At 53.6% G+C, this 24,283-nt stretch overlaps 1 protein-coding gene and 1 long non-coding RNA gene across 6 annotated transcripts in view; one reads left to right on the plus strand and one right to left on the minus strand.

Annotated features, from left to right (window-relative positions):
• SHANK2 (SH3 and multiple ankyrin repeat domains 2) overlaps positions 1–24,283 on the plus strand; it is a 473,760-nt gene that overhangs the window by 423,400 nt on the left and 26,077 nt on the right. For 3 of the 5 annotated variants that reach the window (XM_057553698.1, XM_057553700.1, XM_057553699.1), the window contains 2 exons: positions 22,987–23,122; positions 23,745–23,825. In XM_057553698.1, the coding sequence (XP_057409681.1) occupies positions 22,987–23,122; positions 23,745–23,825 (217 nt within the window). Of the gene's footprint in view, positions 1–22,986; positions 23,123–23,744; positions 23,826–24,112; positions 24,122–24,283 lie in introns of all 5 variants that reach the window. The other 2 variants (XM_057553701.1, XM_057553702.1) reach the window with 1 other exon arrangement.
• LOC130708946 (uncharacterized) lies at positions 19,670–22,676 on the minus strand. The gene is made up of 3 exons (XR_009009334.1): positions 22,408–22,676; positions 20,448–20,917; positions 19,670–19,850 (listed from the first exon to the last, which is right to left on the minus strand). It is a non-coding gene; the product is annotated as an uncharacterized LOC130708946 (long non-coding RNA).

Genomic DNA, 24,283 nt, shown 5'->3' on the forward strand with positions numbered 1-24,283 from the left:
TCCCCTTCCTGTAGGTGTGAAACCTGGCAGCCCCGGCCCCGTCGGCTCCCATACACGAATGCGGATGGTGACCGGACCTGCCTCCCAGGCCCAGCGAGGATTCAGGGGCTCCTGCCCCCCTGGTACAACACCCGGCAAATGCTGGCTCTTCTTTCTCCTTCTCAAAGAGACAGAGCAGGCGGACCAGCCACGCACAGGGGCTCCCATGAAAACGCATGGGGAAATCCACACAGTGGAATATTACTCACCCGTAAACAGGAACGAAGCACTGCCACACACTACAGTGTGGATGAACTGTGAAAAACATTGTGCTGGGGAAACAAGACAGGTACAAAAGACCACATTTTTTTTTTTTTTAAAGAAATTCACGTTCTTTTATTTATTTATTTATGACTGTGTTGAGTCTTCGTTTCTGTGCGAGGGCTTTCTCTAGTTGTGGCAAGTGGGGACCACTCTTCATCGCGGTGCGTGGGCCTCTCACCATCGCGGCCTCTCTTGTTGCAGAGCACAGGCTCCAGACGCGCAGGCTCAGTAATTGTGGCTCACGGGCCCAGTTGCTCCGTGGCATGTGGGATCTTCCCAGACCAGGGCTCGAACCCGTGTCCCCTGCATTGGCAGGCAGATTCTCAACCACTGCGCCACCAGGGAAGCCCCAAAAGACCACATTTTGTATGATTTCATTGGTATGAAATGTCCCAGAATGAGCAAATCCAGAGAGACAGAAAGTAAATTAGTGGCTGCCAGGGGCTGGGGCAGGGGAAACGGGTGTGACAATGGGCAATGAAAATGTTCTGGAAGCAGCCAGGGGCGGTGGTTGCCCAGCACTGTGAATGTACTAAATGCCGCTAATTACGAAGGGTGAATTTTACATTATGTGAATTTCACCTCAACTTTGTCTGCATGTTCCAAACCAAAAAGGCTTGTGGGAGCAGGTTACTGGGGAGCAGGGAGGCGCTGGGGGGGGCTGCTGCAAAGAATCCCGGGGGGGGGGCGGGATGGGGGATGCTGGGCGATGGTGGGGCCCCGGGCCCTACACAGAGCTGGGCAGGAGGCTTGAGCAGCCTGGGCGGCTCTTCTTTGACTCCCTTGGCTTCAGGGCAGAAGTGGGCCACAGGAGACCAGGGTCCTTCCCTCAAGGTCTCCCCCAGGCAGCTCACCCAGCGTGATGTCTGCTCTCCCAGCCACCCTGGCTCCAGGTGGGCCACCGAGGGCCACGTGCTGGGGGGCAGGGGGTGGCACCAGCGGCTCGGCCCTGAGGTTGAGGCCTGGCTTTGGTGGCAGGAGAGACAAGAGCAGGTGGTAGGGGCTATGACAGGTGGCCAGACGCTGCCTGATCTGGGGACCAGGGACGCCCCCTCCTACTACCTGATGGAGGCGGCCAGATCTGGGGGTGTTGAAAGCCCACGTTTTTGTTTTTGTGTGTTTTTTAATCCCAAGAAGCACGTGCAGAGCTCCAGAGCGATTGCTCTTGTCAACTGCAGTTTCTTTCTTTTTCCTCTTTGTCTCCTCCGTGCGACGTGGACCCCAGTGCCGGGAGAGCGTGCCTGGTGCTGGGGTCCTCGGAGGGGCCTGTCCGGGTGCCTTGTGATGCTCACAGGGGCCTGGCGTCCGTCTGTTCTGTGCTTCTCAGGGAAGCACTCGTCCGAACATTGTGTCATTTCGCCGCCCTGAGCAGGGGGTCACGGCGGCTCCAAATGTAGGTCGGTACGCAAAACTGTCCCTGAGCCAGCGACTTCCCGAAGACCTTGTGAGGACGAGACACAGCCGCGTTCTTATGGGCCGAACGGTGTCCTCCAAAAAGACGTTGGCATCCTGACCCCTAAAACCTCAGAATGTGACTATATTTGGGAAGAGTGTCTTCAAAGACACACAGACCCACAGAGCTGCCCACAGCCTCAAGGCAGATTAGAAAAGGCACCGCTTCGCGGGTCGGGGTGTGGTCCCAGCGAGGCGAGCAGAGTGCAGGCTGGACACGAGCGCCACCCAGCGGGCACGCTCACGCAGGGAGCAACCTGCACCGGCGTCCAGGGCGGCCCCGACCGCCGACACGTGGAAGTGCATTCATCCCCTTATGGACTGGAGGCGTTCCCGAGAGCGGCCCCGCGGTGGCAGCGTCTGCCCGGCAAACTCGGTCTTTCTCCGATGGGCAGAAGCATCCAGGAGCAGTGCCCTCCGCTCTTCCGCCCAAGCGCCGTGAGCTGGAGCGCGGAGGCCCGGGAGGGGGAACGTGCTCGGAGGCCCACGCCTGGCCTCTGCCCTAGAGACGGGAGCTCGGGACCCAGCACGGGGCAGCCCGGCTTCCAGGGCTACGAGGCCGGAAAGAGACGCACAGGCGGGCGGCAGGGCTGAGGAGGCTCTCGGGTCGGCGTGGCCCCAGCCAGCGAGTGACCGAGAGCGGACGGGCTACTGCCAGCCCCAGGTGACGCGCGGGCGGGGCCCCCTGGGGCTCAGCCTCCTCCGAGCTCTCACCTGAGCACCATACCAGCCAGGAGGCGCTGCTGGCCCTGCAGGTGGGGGGACAGAGCTGACGCACAGCACCCGCCGCCCCACGGCAGGGCCTGGGGGACGCGGGTGGGTTCTTGGCCTCGTGCTCATCCTCAAAGCTGTGCTCCATCCCATGGGACCCTGGCCTGCCCTCCAAGTGGCCCCAGCCCTCCCACTGAGTCAGGGGAAAGAGCGTCCATTCACGGGAAGTCAGCCGCCAGTCACCCCGTTGACCGTGCCCCCGCCCCAGGCTGGGGCCAGCACTTTGTGGGCATTTACTTGGTCCTCTGGGACCCCGTGGAGTGACGCACCGTGGCCCAAAGAGCGGCTCCCAGTGACCAGTGGGTGGGCATGGAACCAGGACCGGGTTCCTGGACCTCAGGTTATTCCTTTCCCTTTTTAAAAAAAAAATTGTTTTTTAACTGTGGCAAATACACATAATGTGAAATTTACCGTCTTACCCATTTTTAAGTGTATAGTTCAGTGGCAATAAGCACATTCATAATGTGCGACCATCGCCAGCATCCGTCTCCAAACTTTCCATGGTCCCAAACTGAAGCTCTGTCCCCATTAAACACTCACTCCCCTTCCCCTCCCCCAAACCCCGGCCCCCACCATCCTAGCGTCTTTCTCTATAAATGACGACTCTGGGTCCTCTTACGAGTGGAATCACACAGGACTGACCTCTTCATGTCTGGCTTCTTTCACTGAGCATCAGGTCCTCGAGGTTCATCCACGTGTGGCAGGTGTCCGAATTTCCTCCCTTTTTCAGGCTGAGTGACAGTCCCTTGTATGGACGGACCACACTTTATCTGTTCATCCATCCATGGACCCTTGGGCGTTTCCACGGTTTAGCTGTTGTGAGTCGTGCCACCGTGAATGTTGCACACAGGAATCTGTTCAAGTTCCTGCTTTCAGTTCTGTTGGGCACATACCCAGAAGTGGGATTGCTGGATCGTACGGAAATTCTATGTTTAAGTTTCTTTGTTGGTTTGGGGGTTTTTTTGGGTTTTTTTGGCCATGCCACGCGGCATGTAGGTTCTTAGTTCCGCAATCAGGGATGGAACCCATGCCCCCTGCATTGGAGGTGCGGAGTCGTAACCCCTGGACCGCCAGGGAAGTCCCCTACGTGTAAGTTTTTGAACAACCACTACACTGTTCTCCACAGTGGCTACCCCATTTTGCATCCCCACCAAGCCTTTTCCTTTTGGTATGAAGTCCGGCCGTGCCCCATGGACGTTTACTTAAGACCAGGTGACGGGTGAGTCACTGAGGGAAGGACAGGTGTGCTGGGTCCTGAGCATGTGTCTCTGGCCCGGAACCTGGAAACGTTTGCATGAACTTTTTTTTTTTTTAATAAATTTATTTTATTTATTTTATTTTTGGCTGCGTTGGGTCTTCGTTGCTGCGCGCGGGCTTTCTCTAGTTGTGGTGAGTCGGGGCTGCTCTTCGTTGCGGTGTGCGGGCTTCTCATTGCAGTGGCTTCTCTTGTTGCAGAGCACGAGCTCTAGGCCCGCAGGCTTCAGTAGTTGTGGCACGTGGGCTCCGTAGTTGTGGCTCACGGGCTCTAGAGCGCAGGCTCAGTAGTTGTGGGTCGCGGGCTTAGTTGCTCCGCGGCATGTGGGATCTTCCGGGACCAGGGCTTGAACCCGTGTCCCCTGCATTGGCAGGCGGATTCTTAACCACTGCGCCACCAGGGAAGCCCGTTTGCGTGAACTTTCACCCCAAAACTCCACTGCTCCAATGTTGCGGATACAAACACTTGATATAAAAGGCTTATATATGCTCAGCATCATTAGTCATCAGGGAACTCCAAAGCAAACCACAGTGAGATGCCACCACTCACCAACAGGATGACAAAAGACAGTAAGAGGTGTTATTGCAGGGAAACCGGAACCCTCGTCCACAGCTGCTGGGGATGCAAAATGGTGCCGCTGCTGGGGGGACAGTTTGGAAGGTGCTCAGAAGTTAAACTCAGAGTCACCGCATGACCCGGCAATTCCACTCCTCGGTGTGTACCTGACCACCTGGTTCCACTGTGCGCTCACGGCCACCACTACAGGCGCTGCGGCTTTGGGCAAACTGCTCACCTTCTCTGGGCCCCGGTCGCCCATCTATAAGGTGGGGATAATAATAGCGTCTGCTGACCAAGCTGTCCGGAGGATTCAATGCCAGTCCGCACACGACATGCTAGCCCCGTGTTGGCTCATAGTAGGCGCTGTTATTATGTTCTAGCGTGACCTGCAGGGTCGGGGGGCCGCCTTGGAGCTCGGATTTCTTGACTCTGAGATGCCAGGTCTGGGGCCCAGGGGCTGCTGTGAGGCCAGCCCGGCTCTTCCCCCCGTGCTGGGCACCCGCCCTGGGACTGGGCAGGTGGTGCAGGCGGGGCGAACACCTGCACCGTGGGCTTCAGCCGTGGGACTCGGCCCGACCCGTGGAGGGGGAGGGGCCTGGATTCTGAGGGCTGCCCCCCACCACCCGGAGTGGGCTCAGCTGGTCCTGGAGGTCTGGGGGGCACAGGCCAGTTCTCCCAGCCCGTCCGACGCCAGCACGGACAGGGAGCTGCGAGGCCAGGCACGCAGCTCGAGGCCCTGCCGGCCTCCCTGTGACCCCCTGCAGGAGACTCAAGGTTTCCGGGGACCCTGCCCAGGTGCTGAACTGCCGTCAAGGCTGGTGGGGCAGGTCCTGACCCACGGATGACTCCCCGAGGCTCCACCGTCGCCACTTTCTGCGCGAGGAAGCTGAGGCCCCGGGAGGCCCCGTGCCCTGGGCCCGCCGGCCTCGCCCTGGGTACAGCCACTGTCCCCACGGGCCGTCAGGGGAGGGGCGGCTTGCGCAGGAGCCTGGCCGCTGCTGGAGGGCCTCTTCTAGCAATTGCCCTTCTGAGTTAAGAGCAAAACGGGTATTTTAAACACACTGGGAAGTCAGCCACTTCAGGATTCCCCAGCCTGAGGCAGGCCCACCTGAGCCCACACCCTTCCCGGGGCCCACGGGGGCTGTTCCGGAATGAGCTCCAGGCGGTGGCAGCGGCTGCCCCAGGGGAAGGGGCCAGGGTCGGCACCTGCCCGTCCCCAGTAGGGGTCACCAAAGTCTGCAGTCACGCAGGGCACCCGCACCCTCTTCGGGAGGTTTAAGTCGAGGGGTCCTGGGGGCGGTGGTGGAACTTTCTGGAGAGCCTGGACAATGGAGGGAGGTGCGTGGGTCAAGGGCCGGGTGTGCCCAGACCAAGGCTGCAGGCCCCCAGGCCGTACTGGAGGAAGCCAGGCCAGACAGAGGAGGGGTCCAGAGCACATCCCTCGGGGAAGCGTCAGGGGCCTGGGGCGTCTGGTCTACAGCCCAGGAGACCGGCTTGTTGGCACTTCCCGGGGGGTGGGTGCCCCTGGAGGGGACAGAAAGGGCGGGTGCAGGGAGGTGCGCTGGGGCTCAGCTGGGCCCACGCGGGGTGAGATGGCTCAGGAAGGAGCGAGTCTGCCCCCCCAACAACCCCGGCGGGGAGGGGCTGATGAAGAAGCACGGCTCCTGGCGCTTGGGCTCGGGTGGGACCTCTTCCTCCCAGCCGCCCAGCCCCAGCGCCAGTGCGGGACCCAGAGAGCCCACAGGCCTCGGAAGGCCAAGGCCTGAAGAGGAGCTCACTGGTGCCCGCCCCCCGCTGTACCCTGGCCCAGAGCCCGGCCGCCCCCATTACGGGGTTCCCTTGGGCGCCGGCCCGTTGATAGCAGCACGCCCGCCCCCGCGATCGTGCGTCCTGAACACGGACTCCCCAGGGACTCGCCCCGCCCGTCCAAGCAGACACCCCACCGGCTTGGCCTCACGTCCACTCTGTGAGGAACGCGTCCCCGGGCCGGGGGGCCACTGTGCCCCACTCCCCCGCCCAGGCCCTCCCTCGTGCCCCCTGCAGGCCGCACCGCCTCCCCACCCAGGCCACCCTCCACACCCGCGTGGCTTCCCCGGGAGGTGCCCACAGATTCGGGACTCTCGGAGGCCACCAGCCCCTGGGGTAGCAGCAGGGAAGAGAGATGCCTCCTCCTGGGTGTCCCCCGGGGCCGGCACGCGCCGAGGCTCAGCACAGACACTGATGTCCAACCCCCTCGAGTCGGACGTCGATGGGGACCCTGGCGCATAAGAACCAGGGCTAGGATGTTGAGGGGAGGCAGCCGAGGCCCCACCTGAGGGGACCCGGCTGCCCAGCCCTCAGAGACGAGTTGGGCAGTCCGTCCAAAGGGACGAGAGGAAAGGCGGCTTCTGAAAGCAGCACCGTCCTGCCCAGGGCCCGGCAGTGGAGGAGCCCCTGCCCCACATCCTGGCCCGCGGACCTGGTGTGTGCTCAGCCTGTCGCGGTGGGTCCCACCCGCCCTCTGGACGTGCCTGGTCCCGGGGATCCTGTTTGCATCTGCCACCGAGGCCAACTCCTTCATTTCTCCAAACGCGGTTTTCTCTTGCTGCCGTCTCAGTATGACTGATGCTCCAGACAGTGGGAAAACAGGAGGAAGCAGCACCCTCCCGCCCCCCCGCCCCCCGACCTGCTGGCCTGGGGCTCACAGGTGGGGAGAAGCTGTCCTGGGTGCTGCCGCCCTAGCTTCCGGGCGGGCTGCACGTCTGCGCTCGGTTCCTTTGCGGGGTTTGGGGCCGGCACAGAACTAACCGAGGCGTCTGACGAAACGGTTGCCCCACCGCCTCCCCGCCAAGTGAGTCTTAGCGGGTGGCAGCACCGCTCCGGCCTCAACCCCTCGAGGCCCCTAGTGAGCCAGTGGGTGTTTCTCCAAAGGAGAAGAGTCATCTGCAGACAAGGGTGTCGGTCTGCCCCGTGGCACCCGAGCTCTGCGCTGGGACCCCCTCTGCGCTCGCGGGACGGTCCCCTTTGTCATGGGGCCCGCGCTCAGCATCACTGGAACCCCCGGACAGTGTGGCCAAGTGGCCGAGGGGCCTGCCCTGCAGCCGGGGACTTGCTGCAGACCGTCCACACTCTCACCCTGGTCCCCACTCAGCGGCAGCCTCACAGAGGGCTTTGTAGGCATGTGGGGAACACATGCTGCCTCCAGACTCCAGAAGGGCTGCCAGGCCTCGTGCGTGCACGCGTGCCCGTGTGTGTGGAGTCCTAACGCGTTCCAGACCGCGGAGGCCCAGAGCGTCTCAGAGCTGACGGCCCCTGCGTTTTTGTGGGGTTCACCTCCCACCCTCCGTTTGTGTGTAAGGCATCGGGAGCACTTGCTGCTTCCTGCTCACCAGACACAATCCCCACGATGTCGTCCGCGCAGGGGCAGCGAGACGCTTCGTGGGAAGTCGGGTTGGTCAGCTCTGCAGCCGTGTCTCGGCAAAGTCAGACCCGGCGTAGCCCCGAGGCCAGGCCGTGCGTGTGGGCTGCTGGCGTACTGCCCGCGGGATCCGGTGACATAACCGTGGCAGGTCCCCAGCACAGGGACACTCCACAGGTGCTCACTTAATGCTCGCTCTGGGTTTGGTTTTCTAGCAACGCTGCGGAGACGGCCTGGCCCCTCCGTGTTCCAGGAACCACGCCTGGGCCTCTGGGTCCTCTCGCCTCCCGTGGGCCTTGGAGCTGGCCCCCCATGCCTCACCGAGCAGGGCAACAAGGAGGAGGAGGGGATGAAGGACACCGTGATATAAGGTCATCCTGCTTCCCCACTCGGCCTCCATCCAACACTCCTCCACTGCCTTGACCTGAAATGCTGCATATTCACCTGGAGAAAGACAGCATAATGTGCTGAGAGCCCCCTAAAGCCCCCGATTCACGCCCAGCTCAGCCCCAGCTTTGCCTCCGACACAGGAAGTGATGAATGTCTGGATGCTGGCAGAGGGGGACACAGGTAGAACAGCCGAGAAGGAGAAATGGCTGGAGACAAAGCCTGCCCGAATGAGAAAGGCTGGCCTGCGAGCGTCCCATGAGAGAAGCCATTTGGGGGGGTGGGGGCGGAGACCCTTTCCTGGAAGAGCCGAGCCTCAGCTTTGCCGACACTGATGTCACACACCCACCCACATCGTGTCCTCGTGGAGACGGGTGGGACTCGCTCTCCCGGTGCTGCTGCCGGAGCTTCTGGTCTCGAAGCCCCATCCAGGATCACTGTCTCGCTTGGAAACTAGGAAGCTGGAACTTGAACCCGGCGTTCCGACCCCCAGTGTTTTCCCACCTTCCCAAATATTTGTTGCGCGCCTGCTGTCGTGCACTGCCGGGAATCTGTAACGGGCCCGCCACCATGCTGCACGCTGAGGTGTGACGCTCAGCCCGGGACAGGCCCTCCGTGCGTGCCCAGCCGCACGCCAGCCTGAGTGAACACAGACACACGCCCACGGCACTGCCACGTGCCTCGCTGCTCGGTGCGGGCAGGAAGGAAGCGGCCGGCTCTGAGCCCTCGCCGGGATGCCGGATCCTTGGGCTCGCTGCTACAGGGAAGCCCTCTGCCCCCCACCTGGGGCCTTGCGTGCAGCATCTCTAAAGGGGGTGCGACTGGACCACAGCCGCACGTTGCCAGGAGCAACCGTGGCTGCTGAGAGGCGGGCCACGGCATTTGGGGGCCACAGCTCCTGACCAGCCCGGGGGCACCTCCTCTTCTCTCGAAGTGGTCCCAGGGGTGATCCGCCTGGTCGGGTAAAGCACACAGTTACCCTGGAGGAGGGGATGGTGCCTTTCTCCCTCCCCCCTCCTGGTCCCACCACAGTGGTACAGCCAAGGGAACAGCACACGCTCACGGATGCCAAGGGCAAGCTCAGGGCATCCTTGGAAGCACGCAGCAGGTAGCTGGCCAGCCTGCGTCGGAGCCTGACGGGGGCCATGCCTGGAGCTGGGGGAGGGGCCCAGGTCTGGAGGGACCGCGTTCTCATCAAGAGGAAACAAGACCGGGGTTTGAGTAAGCCGTGGTTTGAGGCAAGCTGGGAATTAATTATGCCCCGAGCTCCTGCACATGCTCACACACCCCCGCAAAGGACACACAAGACGTGGCTGGCGGTAGCTGCCCTCGGGGAGGGCAACGGCCCGACCGCAGCGGGGGAGTCTGCCCGCTGGTGCCCTGTGAGTTGTGTCCCACGTGCACCTTTCCCCGGAGAGGAGTTTTCAGGGACCTGATTGGCGACGTCCAGTTAGACAGCTGCTGAGGGCCGCACCTGCACTGCTTTCTCCTGAAGTGCAAACCACCCAAGGCAAGGGGGTGAAAAGCCGGCAGCAACAGGATTTGGAAGCCTGATGGCACACAGACTTAGAGACCCCAGAGTGTACGATCCTGGGCTGCAGTGGGGAGAGCGAGCTGAGGCGGAACTGCCCCGCGGGACCCCCGCAGGCCAAGGCCCGGCAGCACCCGGGTCCTCTGGAGACGGAGGTCACCTGGGGCCCCGTCAGATGAAGGAACCCCAGGGATTCCTCCCAGCGGAGGACCGGAGTGCTGGCAGGGATCAGAGCATCTCTGCGCGCTGCCCGGCACTGCCTCCAGGGCTCGTTGTCAAGAAGAGGCAAGGGCGAGAGACGTGTGATCAGAAGGAGGGGAGTGGACACACACGTGTACACACGCATGCACGCGCATATACACACATACATACAAATGCACATATGTGCTCGGACACGTGCATACACATGCATGCATGCGCATATACACGCATACATACAGATGCACATATACACTCGGACACGTGCATACACATGCATGCACGCACATATACGCACATACATACAAATGCACATATGCGCTCGGACACGTGCATGCAAGCGCATATACACGCATACATACATACAAATGCACGTATGTGCTCGGACACGTGCATATACACGCATGTGCATGGACACACGTATACAGGCAAACACAGGTATTTTCTCATTTCTTCTTCTTAATGGAAGGATAATCCACACACAGAAATGTTTTTTTAATTTAATGTTGCCTTGGGGGTAGAGCACAGGAAGAGAAAGAAAAGACTTTTCTGAATACAAATGGTTATAGATCAGATTATGAAATTGGGTGAATACTTCACAATTAAATCAACATTTTAAAAATCAAAACCAAAATAATAGAAATGAACATAACCACAAATTAAACTAATGGCATTAATGGAGAAATTATTTCAAGTGACAGTTTGTGTATCACTGCACACTGAAATCTTAAGCTCTTTTCAGTAATTATATTGTTAGTAACGATAATGATATTGTTAGCCTGAAACTGTCTAATGATTGTAATGATAGATATGATAGAAGATAGATAAATGATAGGTAGATAGATAGATAATAGATAGGTGGTAGATGGACAGATAGACAGATAAGCGATCGATAGGTGATGGATGGATGGGCGGATGGACAGACAGAAAGACAGATAGAAAGACAGATAGATAATAGGGCAAGAAAATAAGTCATTACCTTAATGTCAGTCATTAGGAACCCAGATTTGTAGCACAGAGAAAGAGATACAGATATAAAATCAAAGAAGGAAAACCCCTGCTATTCTAAATTTCAGCTAAAATTATCTATAAACTCACAGAGAGCCTTGAACACGTTGTGTCACCAGCAAGCAAGGACGGTATTGAAGACGTTCACAGTCACATAGAAAGGTCTCAGGAGTGGCTGTGAAGGGGCCCGACTGAGCACATGTGGGATAACGGAGCATAAAAGGAACAGGAGCCCAGGGCCTCTTGCAGGGCCAGAAAGAAAGGAAATGGTGAAAAAACAGAGGAAGGAGGCAGGCCTCAGGGACACAGCAGCTCCCAACAGCACGAGCTGGAGCAATCTGAGTGACCAAGTAAAGCAGTACTGGGTGCTAATCCACGAGTCCTGCTGATAGAAATAAACAGCTGAATAACACATAAGGAGAAGAGACAAGTCTCCCTGCAGAAGAATCCCTAAAACTGATGTGCACGGTCAGCCCCCAAAGAGACGGGGCTTAACTGCCCACCCCTTGGGGGGCGGCTGTGCACGTTGACTTCCTTCCAAAGAGGACCAGGTGGGAAGGAGGAGAGACTAGCTTCACAGGGGACAACCTGACAAGCACCCCTCAGCCAGCTGAGCACGTGCACCAGCGCAGCGATCAGCCGTGTGCCCCGATACGATGGGATGAGAAGGCACTTCCTCCCCATCGTGGGGGAAAGTCCCCAGTAGACAGGACAGTCCACAAGACACCTGACGGGTACTCAAAACCGTCAAGGTCGTCAAAAACAAGGAAAGTCTGAGCTGTCACAGCCCAGAGGAGCCTAAACGTCATGTGTCATCCTGGGGCAGAAAAGGACATTGGGTAACAATTAAGGAAATCTGAATAAAATGCGGGCTTTAGTTAATAACAGTGTATCAACATTGGTTCATTGATTGTGACAAACGTACCGTCTTAATGTAACGTGTTCGTAATAGGGGAGACCGGGGGCAGGCATATGGGCATTCCCCGTGCTATCTTCACAATTTTTCTGTAAATCTAAAACTATTCTAAAAATTAAAAGTTTGGGGACTTCCCTGGTGGTGCAGTGGTTAAGAATCCACCTGCCAACGCAGGGGACACGGGTTTGATCCCTGGTCTGGGAAGATCCCACATGCTGCAGAGCAACTAAGCCCGTGCGCCACAACTACTGAGCCCACGTGCCCTAGAGCCCGCACGCTGCAACTACTGAAGCCCGCGTGCCTAGAGCCCGTGATCCACAACAAGAGAAGTCACCACAACGAGAAGCCCATGCACTGCAACGAAGAGTAGCCCCCGATCGCCGCAACTAGAGAAAGCCCATGCACAGCAACGAAGACCCAACACAGCCAAAAATAAATAATTTTTTTAAATTAGACTCCACATATGAGTGCTATCATATGATATTTGTCTTTCTCTATCTGACTTACTTCACGTAGTATGATCATCTCTAGGTCCATCCATGTTGCTGCAAATGGCATTATTTCATTCTCTTTATGGCTGAGTAATATTCCATTGTATATATGTACCACATCTTCTTTATCCATTCATCTGTTAATGGACATTTAGTTTGCTTCCATTTCTTGGCTACTGTAAATAGTGCTGCAATGAACACTGGGGTGCGTGTATTCTTTCGGATTATGGTTTGCTCCAGATATATGCCCAGCAGTGGGATTGCTGGATCCTATGGTAGCTCTGTTTTTAGTTTTTTTAGGACCCTCCTTACTGTTCTCCATAGTGGCTGTAACGGTTTACATTCCAGAACAGGTCATTTCTGAAGTTTCATTAATCTGACAGCCGGTGAATAAAAAGAAAGAATGAAGCATGCCTCTTGCTTTTCTTATAGAGACTGTCCCTCAGGGCAACCAAATAATTGAGAAAGTTTCTCTTTACAAATTACTCCAAATAATAAATGGAGAAGCAACAACAGGAGTAGAATATCACCATTTTACAGCCCCCGAGCAGTAGACGATCCAGGCAGTGACCATCGGTGGCAGCTAAAAATGTTAGTGACCAGCTAACGGGTAGTGGTGACCATGCCTGAACCCACCCATAAATCTTAACATCGCAGAAAACCACAAGCAGCAGACCCTCGGGGGCTCTGACAGGGGGTTACACAGCCCCACCTGCCACAAACCAAACCTGAACCAGGTTCCAGCCTCCAGCCAGCAGCGGATGGCAAAACAGAGGACAGAGGCACACGGCAAACAAAACCAAGGGGGTGTGATGGCTTTTCTGCTTCAGCACATGGACCGCAAGGGAATAAAAGAGGAATGGGGAACCCCATAGAGTAAAAAAGACTCATGCCAACAGACACAACGTGCGGCTTGTGTTCAGCTCCTGATTCCAGCGAACCAGCTGTATACTTGGGGACAGTTACGAGACAGTCAGGAAAACTCCAGCCGTGATGGAGTATTTGGTGATATGAGGATTGAGAGTTACCTTTTAGGTGTTATCGTGGTATTGTGGCTGTGTTTTCAGCGTGAGACTTTGTCTTTTAATACAAAGCAGCCTGGATTGCTTTCGGGCAGGGTGAGAGGAGGCTGGGACTTGCTCCACAGGACCCATGGGGGGTGGGGCGGTGGGGTGCGTAGAGGCCCTGGAACTGCTCCAGCTCATCATGCTGGCGCTGGCTGACGAGGCCGCGGTGGTCCAGAGTAATGGTCTCTCTGCTCTTGGTTATTTGTGGGACAATTTTCCGTAATAAAAAACTGTAGAAATGAGCTTCCTTTTTAATTAATAGACGTGATTTTTTGATAGTTTTAACTGACAGGAAAAAAATAGAGTGAAAACTACAAGAGTTCCCACATACTCCCTTAACCCTCCCCACCTACCCATTTCTGTATTTTTAACATCTTGCTCTTGCATGGTACATTTGTTACAATTGATGAACCAATACTGGTATAATATTATACAATATTGATACATTATTATTAACTAAAGTCCACAGTTTACATTAGGGTTCCCTCTTTGCATTGTACATTCTATGGATTTGGACAAATGTATAATGTCGTCTATCCACCATTACAGTATCATATAGAATAATAATTTCATGGCTCTAAAAATCTCCTGTGCGTAGTACCTGTTCCTCCCTCCCTCCCTCCCCCCAACCCCTGGGAACCACTGATCTTTTTATGGTCTCCATAGTTTTGCTTTTTCCAGAATATCATGTAGTTGGCATCATACAATGTGTGTCCTTTTCAGATTGGCTTCTTTCACTTAGCAAGATGCACTTAAGTTTCCCCCATGTCTTTCAGTGGCTTGATAGCCCATTTCTTTCCTTTTTTTTTTTTTAATTTATTTTTATTTATTTATTTTTGGCTGTGTTGGGTCTTCGTTTCTGTGCGAGGGCTTTCTCTAGTTGCGGCAAGCGGGGGCCACCCTTCATCGCGGTGCGCGGGCCTCTCACTATCGTGGCCTCTCGTTGCAGAGCACAGGTTCCAGATGCGCAGGCTCAGTAGTTGTGGCTCACGGGCCTAGTTGCTCCGCGGCATGTGGGATCTTCCCAGACCAGGGCTCGAACCCGTGTCCCCTGCATTAGCAGGCAGATTCTCAACCACTGCGCCACCAGGGAAGCCCAATAGCCCATTTCTTTTTATCACTGAGTAACAGTCCCGTTGTCCGGATGTATCACAGTTTATTTATCCGCTCACCTATTGAAAGACATCTTGGTTGTGTCCAAGTTTTGGCAATTATGAATAAAGGTGCTATAAACATCCATGTGCAGGGTTTTGTGTAGACACAGGTTTTCACTTATTGGGGTGAATGATCACCAAGGAGCCTGATTGCTGGGTCACATGGAAACAGTATGTTTAGTTTTGTAAGAAACTGCCGAACTGTCTACCAAGTGGCTGTACCGTTCTAGCGTTTCCACCAGCAACGCATGAGAGTTCCTGTTGCTCCACATCCTCGCCAGCATTTGGTGTTGTCAGTGTTCTGGATTTTGGCTACTCTAGTAGGTGTATAGTGGTATCTCATTGTTGTTTTAATTCGCATTTCCCTAATGACATAGGATATTGATCATCTGTATATCTTCTTTGGTGAGATATCCAGATCTTTTGCCCAATTTTTATTTGGGTTGTTTGTTTTCTTGTTTTAAGAGTTCTTTGTGTATTTTGGACGCTGGTCCTTTATCTGATACGTGTTTTGCAAAAATTCTCTCCCCATCTGTGTATTGTCTTCTCATTCTCTTGACAGTGTTATTTTGCAGAGCAGTTTTTAATTTTAATGGACTGTTTATCAATTTTTTCTTTTATGGATAGTGCTTCTGGTGTTTTATCTAAGAAGTCATTGCTAAACAAGGTCACCTAGATTTTCTTTTACATTATCTTCCAGAAGTCTTATAATGTTGTGTTTTACCTTTAGGTCTGTGACCCATTTGGGGTTAATTTTTGTGAAAGATGTAAGGTCTGTGTCTAGTTTCTTTTTTCTTTTTTTTTTGCATGTGGCTGTCCCATTGTTCTAGCACCATTGTTGAAAAGATTATCTTTTGTCCATTGAATTGCCTTTGCTCCTTTGTGAAAGATCAGTTACTGTATTTGTGTGGGTCTATTTCTGGGCTGTCTGTTTTATTCAGTTGATCTGTCTATTCTTTCACCAATACTTGATTAGTGAAGTTCTGTAGTAAGTCTTGAAGTCAGGCAATGTCAGGCACCTGACTTTGTACTTCTTCAATACTGCATTAGCTATTTTGTGTCTTTTGCCTTTCCATGTAAAGTTTAGGATCAGTTTGTCAGTATTCACAAAATAACTGGCTGGGACAGAAATCAGCTCTTTAGGGGTCTTCCTTAAATATGACATTGATGAAAGAATTAATATGAAAGAGAAAGCCCAAAACAAACATACTGTGGAGGAAAAAAAGGAGGAAACAGACTATGCAGGGAGAGTAAGATTATGAAAAGACATTATTAATATGAGGAGTGAGATAAAAGAAGATATTGCATCCTTGCAATAAGGACAAAATGCTCTTTTCTAAACTAACAGAGAACAAAATAAGAGCTCTTGAAATTAAAAATATAGCAGATATGAACATTTTGATAGACAGATTGAAAGATAAATTGAAAAGAATCTCCCAGAAAGAGATGTGAAAAGTTGGAGAGGAAATATAATTAGAGGGCCAGTCCAGAAGTTCCACCATGTGCTAAATAAGTGTACCTCAAAGAGAAAATGAGGGACTTCCCTGGCGGTCCAGTGGTTAAAACTCCGTGCTTCCACTGCAGGGGGCGCTGGTTTGATCCCTGGCTGAGGAACTAAGATCCCGCATGCTGCGCAGTGAGGCCAAAATTTTTTTTAAAAGAGAGAGAGAGAAAACGAAAGAAAAGAAATGTTCAGGAAATAACTGAAGGGAACTTTCTAGAATGGAGGAATGCAAGTTTCCTGATGGAAAGGGATTCATGAGTACCCAGTATAAGAGATGAAAACAGAGACACACCAAGGCACGTCAGCAAATTTCAGAAAACCTGGACCAAGGAAAATATGTTCCTTCTCCGTCTAGCTGTTTCATCAGTTTGAGACAGGGGCATTAAAATTTCCTACTATGTTTGCAGAGTTGCCTATTTCTTTAATTCTGTCAACTCTGGCTTCATTATATTGAGGCTCTGTTATTAGCTGCATAAATGTTTATGACTGTTATGTCCTCCTTATGAATGACCTCTTGTATCATTATGAAATATCCCATTTTATTTCTGGTAATGCTCTTTTCCTTAAGTCTATTTTTTTCCAGCTTTGTTGATAGATAAATTACATACCATAAAATTTCAAGCTCTTGAATTACACAGTCCAGTGGATTTTAATATATTCAGGGTTGTGCAACCATCACTAGTCTAATTTTGGAACACTTTGTCACTCCGGAAAGGAATCTCACGCCCATCAAGGGGCTCATTCCTCCAGCCCCCTTTTTGGCTACTACAAATAATGCCGTTATGAACTTCTGTGTAAAGGTATTTGTGTAAGCATATGTTTTCAGTTCTCTTGGGAATATACTTGGAGTAGAGTTGTTTAACTCTTTGAGGAACTGCCAAACTGTTTTGCAAAGTGGATAAAGTCCATTTTGTCAGATATTAATACAGCCACTCCATCTATGGGGAATCCTTTTTCCATTAATTTACTTTCAATCTCTCTGTGTCAAGTGCACAAACAGCATATTTAAGGCTTTTTTTAACTGTGTTTTTATAGTTTCTGCTTTTTAACTGGAGCTTTATCCCATTAATTTAATTATTGACGCTGTTCAGGATAGGTGTACCAGTTTGGTTTCTGTTTCTCTTCAGATTTCCTCTGTTCTCCCTTTTCTGCTTTACTTTGGATTATCTGACTATTTTTAGAACTATTTTATCTGCTTTTAGCTGTAGTTCTTTACATTCTCTTTAGTGGTGGCTCTAGGATTACAGTACACATCCTTAACTCTTCCGTCCCCTTAGAAGTCACACTGCACACTTCACGTGAAGTATAAAAACTTGGCAGCCGTACAGGTGTATCTGCCTCACTCCTGCCTTCCTTTATGCTACATCTGTCTAAGATATTGCATCTACTCACATTATAAACCCCACAAAACAATAGCATTTCTGCCTAAAACAGTCGTATCTATTTTTTTAATGAGAATGAAAATAATCTTTTATATTTTGCCCAGGTGTTTATCATTTCTCACATCCTTCATGCCTTCTAAAGATGCTTCATCATTTTCCTCCAGCTTAAAGAACTTCCTTTAGCATTATTTGTAGTACAGGTCTGCTGGCAACAAATTCTCTTGGTTATCATTTATTTACAAAGGTCTTTATTTTGCCTTCCTTCTTTATATTTTCAGTGGTTATAGAATTCTAGGTTGACGATTATTTTACTTTTACAGTTTTAAAATGCTGTTCCAGGCTCTTGTCTCCATGGTTTCTGACGTGAGGTCCACAATAGTTCAAATCACGGTTCCTATGTAAGTAATATGTTCTTCTCTGGCTGCGTTAAGATTTCTCTGGCTTTCAGCAGATTGACTATAATGTGCCTAGGCATGATATTCTTGGTATTTGTCATATTTGGGAATCACTGAGCTTCTTGAATCTGTACATTAATGTCCTTCACGTAACTGGGGAACTTTTCAGCCATCATGTTTTCTGACCCATTTTCTCTCTCTCTTCTGGGACTCTGATTATTCTCCCCTTCTGGGCCTCTAATTATCATTATGTTAGACCTTCTGACATTGTCCCGCAAGTCCTTAACACTGTGTTCACTTTTGAAAATCTTTTCTCTTCATATTGGATAAGTCCTGTTTCTGTACTGAAGTTCACTCTTTGCACTGTCATATCCATTCTATTAAACCCATCCAGTGCTTTTTTAAATTTCAGATACTGTATTTTTTTAGCTCTAACGTTTCTCATGTTTTTTTTTTCTTTGCTGAGATTTCCTATTTTTCATGCAGTAAATTTTCCTTTATCCAGTTGAATATTGTTATAATAGCTGCTTTAAAGTCCTCGTCTAATAATTCCAACACCTTGGTCATCTGTGGATTCATCAGGTGAGTAAGTTTGTATTGTATCCTGAATATTGTGAATGTTATGCTGCGGCAACTCTAGATTGTTACACTTCTTGCCTGAGTGCTGATGTTTTCGTTTTAGTTGACAACTACCTTGGTTAGACTCAAGCTGCAAACTGTCTGGCCTGCCGTGGCAGCTGCTCAAATATCCGTTCAGGTGTCTTAGCCTTATCTGCAAGCTATTTTGAGTTGGCCCTGTGCACACATGGTTCAGATGTCAACCACAGACTTGGGAAGAGTTTACACACAGAGCACGGAACTACTCTTCTCTGGCTCTCTCCTCTCTGGAATCCTCCCCTCACTTTGGCAGCTGTGGACACAAAGGGCTCTGTCCTCTGATTTCTCAAACCAGAAAGGCTGCCGTTTCTACCAGAGCATCAGGTAACTCACACCACCTCTGTGTCCATGGCCCAAAGCTTCCGATTTTCCACTCCCACCCAAAGTCTGCCCACCTTTGTTCATGTTCCAGAGCTTTCAGGGAACTGTTTTTGTTAGTTTGGGTTTGAGGATGAGGGACTATATTCTGTCCAGACTTTACAGTTGTTACCTGCAGAAGAGTTAGTTAGTCTTAGGAGCTTACTTTACCTTACCCACCAACCTCAAATTTTATACCCAGGCAAACTACTATTTAAGTGTGCAGATAAAGCCATTTTCAAATAGACAATGTCTCAAAAAAATCACCTCCCAAACTCCTTTTATTGGAAAACTACTGGAGAATGTCCTCTACCAAAAATGAGGTTTTGAATCAAATACATACATACATGTGGTCTAGGGTTCAGAAGATGCAACACAAGACAGAAGGAATTCTAGGGGTGACAGTAATGGGGAAGCAGGCCAAGAGAACACTGAACTCACAGTGTTAGAGAAGTCTTCAGGAGTGATTTGTTCAAGAAGACAAACTTAACAAGACGTCCAATGTACCTGAAGGTTTTGAAAAGAGATTTACATAATTAAGGAAGTGTTTGGACTTCAATTACTATTAAGTACACAGAAAATTAAACCAGTCTAAAGACACCAGAAAATTATTTCACTCCAGGGAAAACAAAACGCACTGGAAAAGGCAAAGTAATCATAGTATACCATGTGGTTTACCTGTAGACAGATGTTACATAGTCATGACGTAAATCCTGAATGTTGATCTGGTTAAAACTACTATGTAACTATCACCTGAGGATGGAAGTCCTGGAAAAGTGGTGGTACGGGGGATGAAGAAAAAGAGCTAAGCTCGTAGTTCTCAGCCTCAGCTGAGGGTGACTTCGACCTCCCAGAGGACGACTGGCAGTGGCTAGAGACACTCCTGGTTGTCACTCTGTGAGGGCGTGGATTGCTGGACCCGGTGGGTAGAACGCAGGGACGCAGCTGAACATCCTGCCGTGCACACCCGAACAAAGAACTGATTGGTCCAGAATTGCAGTAGTGCCACAGCTGAGAATGCAGAGCCAGATCATCATTTTCAGTAGTGGTGTGTCAGCAGATGATATCTAAAATTAAAGCATCAAGTAGCAGCATGGTGAGAGATGCAGCGATGGATATAGAAAGAATTGGTTGAAGGCTTTGGGAATGAGAAGTGGGGCTAGGTGGTGAGGTCCTGTTGGCTTTGTAACAAGCCTTGTAGAGTTCTGCCTCTTTAAACTATGTACACATACAAGCTTGATATTTCAAGCAACAATTTAAGTGAAATTAGAGAATTATTTAGAAAGATACGAAAGTGTGTAAAGGAAGGCAGAAGTTCCCTGAACCGAGGTGGTGGCCAGGCTGGTATTCTTGCTCTCTGCCAGGATGTGGCCATGCTTTACTCCCTGCGTAAATCGCACCATGTCTGTATGTAAGAATGATGGGATGGAGAGAATGGCACTCTCTCTTACAGGTAACTAGATCTGCTCCAAGGCTGTGATCTTCAGGACTTGGCTTAACCTGTAAATGTGGTGGGTGATTAAGGCACACGCCTCCTGGTGGCAGCATGCCAGAATTGTAGGCCCAGTGTGCTGTGTGTTTGTTTTTGGGTTTTTTTTTTTTTTTTTTTGAGGGACCATTAAAGTTCAGTGGGCAATTGAGGAAACAGCAAGCATTTAACTTACTCAGTCTCTGAGGTTCCTGTCACCACATGAGCAATGTGGAGCATCTGCTTTAACGATGGTAGTGGGCTCCACAGTCCCGTTCTGGTTGAAGTGAAGTTTCAGTTTGTTAAAAGGCTGGGAAACTAAAGTGCAGCTCTGCTCTTTGCTCTTCTGTCCTCTGTGCTGGAAGGAGAATGGGGCTGCACGTTCCCATCCTGCCTCACTGGTCATGGGCTTGCCGATTCCAGGTTGAATTGTGTTGCCGGTGTTTCTGTGCCTTCTTGGAGGAGGATATTCATATGCATCACAGCACAGCCACCTGACACCTCCATGCTGTCACTGCCCAAGTGCCCCCTGTGCAGCGGCAGCTGATCCCCAAAAGCCCACGCAGCCCGCAGCTCTGGCCTCGGTGTGCTTCTTGCTCTGGGGGCCGGACTTCATCCAGAGCTTCTTTACTTGCAAAGCAGCGTGTGAACTTAAGCTAGGTGTGGCTGAGGGGAGATGGAAAGGGAAAGAAGGGTATGAGGGGCCCACGGTCAGGGTGGGCTCCGTGGCAGGGGCTGCTACCCACTGTGGGCTCAAGAAGCTGGTCCTTCTGTCTGGAGCAGGTGTCGCACTCGTCCTTGGGGGGTCCTTGAGCCCCTCCCCATGCCTGCACTGACCCATCACAAATAGGGCAGGGGCCCGCCCAACGGCGGCAGGGTGCGGTCCTCCTCTTGGTCCACCCTCCTCACACCGGGCTGGCTGCCGAGGCCTGGCGGGTGGGCGGCCGGGGGCCATCGGTGCTGCAGGCATCTCACCAGGGCCTCGGGCAGCTCCGTCCCACACAACCCACGTCGTCGCCGTGTCCCGTGGTTCCAGACCTGACCGGGTCTCCCCACCCCTCCTGCCCCCCACCGGTCCAAGCGGCCCATGCTCCCAGCCTGGGTTCTGCCCTCTCTGCCTCTGCCCCACCCCCTCCTCCCATCCCGAGTGACTGATGCTCCTGAAACATCAATCGGCCGCATCCCTCTCATGCTCAAAACCTAAGGTCTCAGCTGGCACTCGAGGCTCTGCTGATTGGGCCTTGGGCCTCTCAGAACCCAGGCTTTTCTTCTACCCCCTCCCCACTGGGTTCACACTGCTCTGGCCCCCTGGCCATCTTGCTGTCTCAGGAACGTGCCGGGCTCGTGCTCGCCTCAGCGCTCGGCCCTGGCTGCGCGGGCTGTCCAGTGCCCATCACAACCCAGCGCCTGTGCACAGCGCCTGCCCCTCTCTCTTGCCGGCCCTGCTATCTCTGGTGGCACTCAGCACAGCTGAGATGACATTTGCTCATTGACTCCCGTGCCGTCCAACTCCCCCATGAGAATGTAAGCCCCCGGAGGGTGGGGACGGACCGTCCACCCCCTGTACCTCCTGGGTTTAGTGGGCCCTCAGAGTAAGAGTGGTGGCTGGAATGAATGAATGAGCACTGCTGTCTCAGCGCACTTGTGGGAGGAGAGACGCAGAGAGAGGGAGATCCGTGTGCCTTGGATTGCGTGTCCCGGGTATCTGCGGTCTGGCTGAGTTGGGCCCGTTGCTTCCACCCTGGCAAGCTCGGCGACAGCCGTCCCCTCTCCTGGCCCAACTCTCCACCACCCTCTCCCTCCACCCAACTTCTTTACTTCCTGAATTCATCTGGCTCCCTAATCACACTCCGAGAAAATCAGTGAAAAGGAGAGCCGCTAAGAGTCACTGCAAGGACTGCGGCTGCCGCCCGGAATCAGGCGCGTCTCCCCCTCCCAGGCAGCCTCCTGGACCGCCCTTCCCCGGTGGCCAGCTGTCTGGCTTCCCCGTCCAGGCCTGAAGGGGTTCCCGGGCCCCTGGAGAGCCGGGGCGAAGCAGGCTGAGCTGGCCTGGAAGAGGCCCGCAGAGGTGATCAGACCCGCTTGCCTGGGTCCTGGTCATCAGAGCCGGGCACCTGGTGCGTCCGAGATGGGGTGTTGGATTTGTGAAGACTCACCAAACCTTCCTGACTCTTCCGTTTGTGGCTACACTGCACTTTGATGGTTTTTAAGGAATCCACAGCAAGAGAAAGAAGTACAGCAAAACGGGCACTGGTGGTCGCAGGCCTGGGCAGGGTTTCAGGTGCTTATCAGTTCTCGATCATCAGGGCAGTTTTCTTTCCTCGAAGACAGCGCTTGGAGTGGTCATGAACTCCGCCCTCCTGTGGGTTCGCTCTCCATGCCCAGCACTCACACCAGGAGCTGTGGGGACAGCAGGTGCCAGAGCCCACCTGGGAGGGGATGGGGGCTGGGCCATCAAGGGAGGCATACGTAGCTCGGGGGAAGCTCGCTCTCGCCGCTCCGAGCCCGGTCCGCCTTCCTCGCGGCAGCCGCAGGGACATTCACTTCCGGAAAGCACCCCCGGCCGGTGCCCAGCTCTGGGCTGCAGGAGGCCCGGCCTCACCCTCCCGGCCGCGCGGCCTCTGCTCGGTTTCCCCGAAGGCACCTTCGCTCCCGCGGGGCCTGCCCACGTGTGCCCCCCTCCAGCCGGGCGCTGGGTTCCCGGTAGCTCACCGCCCTGCCCCCTCTACCCACAGGTTAACGACGAGAATGTCGTGAAGGTCGGCCACCGGCAGGTGGTGAACATGATCCGCCAGGGAGGGAATCACCTCGTCCTCAAGGTGGTCACGGTGACCAGGAATCTCGACCCGGACGACACCGCCAGGAAGAAAGGTGCCCTCCCAGCCGCCAGCCCTGCCCGAGGGATGGGTGGGGGGCAGGGCCCTTCCCCCCAGCCCCCTGTGCTCAGGCGCTTGCGGGGTGTGCCCCATCTCCTGCCACGGGGGGTGTCCCGTTCCCCCTGCCCCAGAGTAGGAAACAAGTCAGAAAGGGCGGTTAGGAGGGGACTCGGGCTTGCCCACAGGGAGTGGCGGCCTCAGGCCAGGGCTGTGTTCAGCAGACAGGGGCCTGGGGGCTCCCGCTCCAAACTGACCTGCATCGGTCACTGTGCTGGCACGCAGCCTGGGCCCATGGAACGGAAAGGTCCTCAGGGCCACCCTCCTTCCCAAGGGAGGTCACAGCTGGGGGACACTGGGGCTGAGCAAGGCCTGCAGAGGGGCGCCGGGAGCAGGCCAGAGCCACTCCCTGGCAGGAAAGAGACTGGAGAAACACGTCGGGACCTCCGGTATTTCAGCACTGCCGTGACCACTGCCAGCTTCCCCACCCTGGGGGAGGCCCCATCTCAGCCTTCCCAGCAGGTTCAGGGGCCCCACCTGCCGTTTGTTCTAGAAGGGGCAGGGGGGTGGCGGCACTGGGGCCCGGCTCTCACCTCCATCTCTCCTGTCTGCCCCTCAAGCTCCTCCACCTCCAAAGCGTGCTCCGACCACGGCCCTCACCCTGCGCTCCAAGTCCATGACCTCGGAGCTGGAGGAGCTCGGTAAGTGCCACGTCCGGCCCGCCCCAGCCCTGCGCTGTCGCCAGCACCCAGCACGCCAGCGGGCCGGCCTCAGCGAAGCCCCAGCCTCTGCATGGCCCTCTGCTTGCTCGCTCGCCCCTCTCCTGGCCCCGACACCCGGAAAGGGGTCAGGAAACGCCCCCGTGTGCAGCGCTCCCACGCTGGCCCGCTGGGGTCCTGCCGGCTTCGGGGGTGGTTAGTAGTTTCGCCTAACCTCTTTTTGGTTCGTCTAACATTGTTTTGTTTTGAATTTTTGGGCCTCTCACTAGTGGATAAAGGTAAGCTGCCCCACTGTGGCCCCCCCAAGCAGCCCCCCTCCTGTCTAGGGTGCCCCCCGAAATCTTCCCCCCCGTGTGTGGCTCAGACCAGAAGGTCGCGGCCCTGGCGTCTGGCATAGAGAGCAGTGGGGTTGGCGGGCCTGTTGGGCTGCAGGCCAAGTG

Source organism: Balaenoptera acutorostrata, chromosome 9 (genome assembly GCF_949987535.1).
Source record: "Balaenoptera acutorostrata chromosome 9, mBalAcu1.1, whole genome shotgun sequence".
Taxonomy (NCBI): Eukaryota; Metazoa; Chordata; class Mammalia; order Artiodactyla; family Balaenopteridae; genus Balaenoptera; species Balaenoptera acutorostrata.